Source organism: Microtus ochrogaster, chromosome 8, assembly GCF_000317375.1.
Source record: "Microtus ochrogaster isolate Prairie Vole_2 chromosome 8, MicOch1.0, whole genome shotgun sequence".
Lineage (NCBI taxonomy): Eukaryota > Metazoa > Chordata > Mammalia > Rodentia > Cricetidae > Microtus > Microtus ochrogaster.
In genome coordinates, this window is record NC_022015.1 from 5,135,495 (window position 1) to 5,143,290 (window position 7,796).

General features: G+C 35.5%; 1 protein-coding gene across 1 annotated transcript in view; it reads right to left on the reverse strand.

Annotated features, from left to right (window-relative positions):
- Positions 1-1,159: 1,159 nt before the first annotated feature.
- Positions 1,160-7,796, reverse strand: part of Far1 (fatty acyl-CoA reductase 1) — a 52,131-nt gene continuing 45,494 nt past the window's right edge. The window contains exons 11-12 of the mRNA XM_005351024.3: positions 6,255-6,382; positions 1,160-4,523 (exon numbers count right to left, since the gene is read on the reverse strand). Coding sequence (XP_005351081.1) covers positions 4,361-4,523; positions 6,255-6,382 — 291 coding nt within the window. The 3' untranslated portion in view covers positions 1,160-4,360. The remainder of the gene's footprint in view (positions 4,524-6,254; positions 6,383-7,796) is intronic.

The following is a 7,796-nucleotide window of genomic DNA, read 5'->3' on the forward strand; positions in this document are numbered from 1 at the left end:
GAGTACAACCTGACAAGGAACTTTCTCTGAACAGTGATTTCAAATACAAAATCTCCAGATATGCCCGAGTCCTTTATACAAGTTGCACAATGTTTGCATACTGGCCTGTACACATAAAAGTACTTCTAGATTACTTATACTTAATAGGATATAAAAATTATGTAAACAGTCATGCAGCACAGAACACCTCAAATGGCAGGCCACATGTTTAACAGTATATATTATATGCCCTAAGTATAGAATATATTAATCATCTAGATTTAAATACATATAGGTTTACATAACAAATCACCTGAGAAACACACTCAAGCAATTAAGGGCACAAGACCAAAGCTACACCATATCATTTATGGAAGAGATGTTTGCAAGTAACTTAAAATTATTTTCAAGCTATGGTGGGTTGAATCCAGAGACATGGATATGGAGGGCCAGCTATAGTTACATTGAACAAAACTGTGGGCTTCAGAGCTAGAATGAGTTCAAGTCCTGGCTCTGACACTGATAGTATTATGTGTCATATGCCTCAGTTACCCAAATAAAACAGGGACAACAGAGGCGCCTTTAACAGAGGTCTTGTTATAAGGCATAAATAGAGCATCATATGGAAATGCTTAGCATATGCCTAACAGACACTAGGTACTCAAAAAGTGTCAGCTAGAGTCTTTACAATGTCCAGGATGAAGGCTGAGTTTGCTCTCATGAAACCAAGAACCAAGTTGAAATACAGAAGCTGAGAAAGATGTAGCATAAAGCAAACTGAGTATTAAGTATCATACTAAACACTGACAAATTAAAATACATGATCTCCCTATGACTATATCAAATAAAACTGTCCTCAGTTGTCTGCTTACATGCATGTTTCCTTTTTAAAAAGGTTTATTCATATAAAATTATATTACTATGTCAAAGTCATTAGCGTATTTATCTTATGATAAATATATTGATAATATTTCAATAGAATGCTTATATAATGATTTTGGAGAAATCTTCACAGATACAATAATGCATGGTTTTCAGCCCAGCACAAGCACACACAGAATGAGAGCTTTCTTCCTTGGAGCTCAACAGGAAAAATATTAAACTTGTATACCACTTGGAGCTTTTATAAGTAAATGCATTTTGAACTTATCAACTTGCAAAAGGAGCACATCAAACAATGTTGCTCAAATTTTCTTTATTAAGAAAATATTTCATATACATTTAAACAGACTGTGAAACTCATTTCCATGGTAAGTTATGCAGCATATACCCTTTTCTCTAAGCTTCTCATGCAAAATTAGATTTTTTTTTTTCCAAAGCAGAACAAGTCAGTGCAAACGGTTTCAAGACAGAGCTGGAAGCTGGCCTAGAAAGCCATGCTTACAAAACCATTTACACTGCAACCTTATCCTGATGCATTCTCATCCTCCCCCATGTGGTTCACTCAATCTCTGTGAAAATGAGTAATCCTTTTAATAAAGTAGATCATTACTGGTGAAGAATCTATAAACATGATGTGATTTGCCCTAGAAATGTGCTGGTGGTCTCTTGGTTCTGTTTACATTAAAAAAAAAAAAACAAAATCTGTTTCATTATTAACTGTTGTATAAAAATATTTTTAACTAAGTGTTTATTATGCCTACATGCTTCCTCTAAAGTACTGTGTGAATAACTCAGACATAAATAAAAGATGCTGAGAATCAATGAGGGCACCTAAGATGAAATGGTCAGAACTACGTAGTCACGGTAACTCATGGATGATTTCCACAGTGTAAAAATACAATAGATGCTAGAATAGAAATATAGGGTTCATTTATTACTTTTTGGTTTACAAACAAAGGCACCCAATGCTTCTATTTACTTCTTATAAAAGATTATCAGTTTACACTTAAAACAACAAACAAACAATACACAAAACAAAATTTTCCAATCAGTTCCTACAGACAAACACAAAGGAGAGGGGAGAGTCCCCTCCTGCTTCCAAGCTTCATCAGGCAGACTGGAGGAACGCTTATTCTATGTCACCCTTAAGTCAAACAACATACCACCTGCTCATGCTTATCTGCACTAAGCTTTAAGATACATTAGCGTTGCCAAGGCAATTAAATGGTCACAATGACATTACAGTGTACAAATATGTATGCCAGAGTTCAGAGAAGGAAAGATAGTGAAAAACCCCCCAAATGGTTTAGAATACGGTTTTGTCAAATAAGTTGAATGAAATAAATTTATTTTACAGGTTGTCCTATTGAATAATCTCTATGGAAAATAAAATCAGAACTAAAAGTGCTATCTAGCAAATTACAAACAAACAAAATACATTTACAAATCCTTTAAATATGACTTGACTCCAAAGCATACTTGGTGAGGACTGACGATCTCTCCATATTAATTTCAAAATTGTGAATTCCAGAATGAGTGTCATTTATTCATTACCTTTCTTTTGAGAACAGGATTCTAAATACACAAAATTATTTTGTAACTTCAGCATAGCCCTAGTCAGCACTGCTTTAAATTAGATGACAAGAGCAATAAACAGAAGACACATGTTGATTCACTTTACAGACCTGCTTACATTGCACCTGATTCTTTTCTGAGACCCAAAGACAATTCACCAGATTCTAGGTATATTTGGCAGATGTACAAAAATCATACAAAGGTTAGTATGTTGTCATTACATCATGGAAATATGTTTGGAGACATGGAGTATTCAATGTATATTATGTGGGCCACCTTATAGGCATCATTTATTCCATTTTCATATACTATCATGGTCTCTCATACCTTAAACAAGGCATGGTCCTAGACCAGAGACTTCAGTATCATTCCAAAGAATACATAGATATTTACATACATACTTCTTTTAAAATTATGTTTATAAGTTTTACTACACAAAGTCTGGCTTCAACATAGAAGCATTTTTTTTCCTTTTCAAGACTATACACCTGCATGGAAAAAGTTGGTTTCCTTACATTTTGCTTTTCCACAATAGCAAAATAAACTTCTTCTACACTGCATTTCAACTGGCAAAAAATTAAAATGTAAAGTTACATTTCATTTCTTGTACTGTGAACTGACCCCTTTAAGCACTTTCAAGATACACAGCTGATGATTTAAATGTAGTACTTGATCAGCTTAATTATAACAGTGTTGTGCTGAACAAGTCATTAAAGAAAATATATGATAAAATAGTAACAAACTAGTAAGATTTAAAGGGAATTGTAATGCATCAATAAATATACATCAATTTTCTTGCTATTACTTGTTTCTATAACGCATGTCTTTCTAAAGCTAAAACAACATGCAAAGAAATGATGACTTGATACTCATTCAAAAGTTTGCTACTTTACATGGTAAAATCCTTTATTTAATTTTATACACATACTTATGCATTATTTATTTTTAAGGAATTCAGCTTTCAAGGTCAAAATTAGTATGTGTTGGTAAACACATGAGGATATTTTCTTAATGTTAAAAGCTGTAACTACATTCCTTCAGAATAATGCACGTTCAAGACGGGGTGAATTCTGCGAGAAAATTTGTAAGGGAGGAGAGAACACATGTGACAAATCTTCCCCAATGCCATCTCAATCAAGTCTCAAGAAACTCTCTTCAAAATGAGAACATATCTCACTAGAGTTACATTTGATGCTAACACGGGTTTACTGTGCACGGTTTCACTTTGCTTCAAATGCACAGAGCATGTACTGATCCGGGTTCTCAAGTTCACTTAGGTCCGTTAGTGTCTTTAGAATAATATTTGGCCTTCTGATCCTAAGAGCAACTGATTACTTGCAGGAAAATGATATGCAACGCACATTTAATCAGAAAGTTAGAACAAGTCTTTATATATGCTACCACCTATAATTTATAGGAAGCAAAAATACATGGCTGTGGTCTTAACAAAACTAAAACCCACCTCTCATCTGATCAAAAAAAAAATCTAACATTGAAGAATCAAATCAAATACTTAACTAATTTAGCTAGGCTTCCTCTCTGCACACTTCCCATTGCACTGAATATTAGAACTGCATGTTAAGGCATGTTTTAATTAGTATGTTCCAGAACTGCACAGTTATACTGGTCAATGTTCCCATAGTCCCGCTTCTTTCCTCTTCCTACCCTCTGCATTCCAAAGATCAAAATGATAAGTCATAGTTTGAGTGGGTACTGCAAATCTGAGCTGGCATACCACAGTGTGTTCACTAGATTTTCAGCATAAACATTAAAATGTTACATAAAATGGACCATAATTTACTCCACGCTCAAACTTAAAATGGTTTAATGTCTTAACAAAAGGTGAGATGACTTAGGTACATTTTACATTTTGTGCATTTAGATCACCATATGCATAGATGTTCTAATGCTAAATTCTTGGTCTTCAGTATCTCATAGTGCTGGATGCTCGGAAGTATGACAGAAATTTGTAACACAGACTAACCACAAAGTACCAGATGTTTCTTGCCATTTGTGATCTTGCAATAAAAATGCGCCAGATAAGAATCACAAGGATAGTATTGAAACCATAACGGATATTCCGCAACCTGGAAAGCAAATCAAAAGGCACACTAAATATTTTCTAGGATAAAATTATTTTTGGATAGCAGCTAATTAATAGTTATAATTTTAATCAAAGTTCTAAGCAATCTTTGAACTTTCAACATTTGAAAGCTAAACTAAAAGCACAATTCAAACATGCCTTCCTGCCTGAACAGCATACTAATGCCTTACTCTAGCAACAGGGAGTACAGCAAAGTCTTTTCGTGTCAGTGTACCTGGACTAAAGACTCAGTAAACAACAATTAAACTGAGCAATTGCTTTGTACCCATTCCTGTGATAGGCTTCAACAAACTGCAGGTTAAGACAAATGGTGGCATCATAACTGGGTATCCTAGTACTTGGGAGGCTGAATCTGAGCAGGAAGATCCCAAGTTTGAGATCAGCCTGGGCTACAGAATGAGGTCATGTCAGAAATAAAGAAAGAGGGGTGGGAGAAACCTGGATGGGGAGAGGGAGAGAGGAAGGGAGGGGGCGGAGGAAGAGAAGGAAGCCAAGCCAGCAAGCAAAACTGGAAGTAAAACAGATACATGTCTGAGTTTCTAGAGTTTCTAGCTAATAGTCACAAAACCCAAAAGCCAACTGATAAGTCCTCATCTAAGAATAAGATAGCATTAGCTCCATAGAGAACCTTTCTGCTCTCGAAGATCAACAAGCATGTTCCTTTGTTTATGTTTCTCAACATTTTTGAGGGCTTTTCATGGTTGCATGAAGAAATTTAACCCTTCAGGCAGGTACTATAATTCCAATAACTTAATCATGCAGTCCAAGACATGACTGTAGTATAACAATGAGGTGTAGAGGTAGTGATAGCAGCTTTAAATAAGTAGTCAAAACATCTATGTTCTAATTTCCTTACAGTTAGTAAAATATGATCTTGCAAACCTGTGTCCTCATCAATAAAATCAGCATTCTGCAAAATCCATAGTGCTATTATGGCCTTGGCAAGTGAACAGTAGGAGTCTTAGAAATCACACACACACACACACACACACACACACACACACACACACACACACTAATGAGATGACCCTTAGTAATACTTAAATCTCTGAATGATGGGACTATAGCTGATTTTGACTCCTGTTTTCTGAATTTATTATGTTTTAAAACAGCATGTACTACGTCTACTAAAAGAGTAAAAACACTATTACTCTGTGCTGTAAGTTTAAAAAATAAAAAAAAAATATAAGTAACTTTTGGTTCAAACAATATTCTCATTTTCTGCTAGTACTTTTACTTTTTTAATAGAAATTTAAGATAAGTAAATAGTGATTTTCAAAATTAAAATTTACCCAAAGTTCATACTCTGGAATACACACAAATGAAGATAGTAAGTTTTATAATCTTTATTTATTTATGTGTATGGATACTTTGCCTGCATGTATGTCTGGGTACCACATGTATGCCTAGTGCCTATGGAAGCCAGAAGATGGTGTGGGTGGGATCCTCCCAGAACTGGAGTAATAGTTGTGATCCACCATGTAATCTGGGAATCAAACTCTGGGACCCTGGAAAAGCAGCTGGTGCTCTCTTAACCACTGACCCACCTCTCCAGTCCTTTAATAATCTTAAATACCACATAGTTACAAATCCAAAGTTAAGCACTATTCCTAAATATAATACATCATTTGTATTCAGAATACTCTTACACCAAAGCAAACTGCAATATTTTACAAGAAAGAGAAAATGTGCAACAAGCCCATGACAAACTTACTTGTTTAGATGCTTTCTAGCTGCAGGGAGGCCAGACATCTCTTCATTCAATACATACTTTTTAGTTCCCATGCAGTAATTCTCTATATATTCTGCCCAATGTAGCTGCCTTACATCAATATTAAAGGTCTATGGTAAGAAAAAAAAGTTATTGCTGTGAAAGTTTTTTTGTAATTTGTCAAAAAATTCAGCTTATCTGAAGTACAATCTCAAATGAAACGATTATAAAACACTTAACTATAGTATTACTTTTTCTACTGTCAACATATTTCTGTGCTCTTCACTACTTCACAAAGGAATTGACATATATTCAAGTTCCTTTTCATCTTAACCTCCCCTCTCTTCTGTATATTTTCTACAGCAAAAAGATTAATTTTTCTAGAGAATATTTCTGACATCAAGAATGATCAAGCAGAGCATGCCAGCACACACTATACGCCAGCACACACTAGGCAGGTGGGTCACCAGTTTGAAACCAGGCTTTGGGTGTGTGATTTGAATGAAAATGGCCCCCATAGGCTCACATATTTCAATGTTTAATCAACAGGAAATGGAATTCTTTAAAAGGATCAGGAAGTGTGGCCTTGTTGAATGAAGAGTATCACTGGGGGAGCCTTTGAGGTTTTCAAAAGCCCATACCAAGCCTAGCCCCTCTGCCCAAGAATCAGGAGGTATTCATCAGAGCCTGTCTGCATGCCACTATGCTCCCAACATGATGACAATGGACTAGCCCTCTGAGACTAAGCAAGATCCCAATTAAACGCTTTCTTTTATAAGAGTTGCCCTGGTCATGGTGTCAAGCAGTATTCTTTCACAGCAATAGAACAGTGACTAAGACACTGTGCTTACACAATGAGACCCTGTCTCAACTACCACCACACACACAAGAAATAAACAATAAAAAGCAAAAGCTAGCCACGAACGTTGGCTTAGGATTTTAGTAACAGTTACTTTGTCATCTGATGAAAAGTGTTGATAAACCTAGAAAAGAAGACTTTATAGAAATGCTACTCTGTGCCAAATAAGAGGGCAATTAACTATTCAGTACTCTAGAGCACACAGGCAGTCAAGTATTTCTGTGAAATGGCAAGATTATTCACCATAAACCATCACCCCAAAACAACAAGTTCTAGAAGGGAAAACATTACAAATAAATTACTACAATAAAAAGATAGTACCACGGCACTAACAAAGAAGGAGATTTGACTTCATCTAGGAGCTGTTATGAGACATGGTGTGTGTGTGTGTGTATGTGTGTGTGAATAGAAAAGGCAAATTTCAACAGACATCTCAAGGAATGTGAATTACAGGAAAACAAACAATGATTAGCAAAACAACAACATGGAAATGAGGTAGCCTGAGTCAGACTGGGTTCCAACAGCAGAACCAGATACTGCCGATCATTTAAATGTGAACTTGTAGAGAAAGGGTCTAAAGCAATTATGAAGAAATGTCTAAGATTAAGTTGAACTTTGTAAAAATAAAAGTATAAAAACTCATCCCAGCACTCGGGAGGCAGAGGCAGGTGGATCTCTGTGAGTTC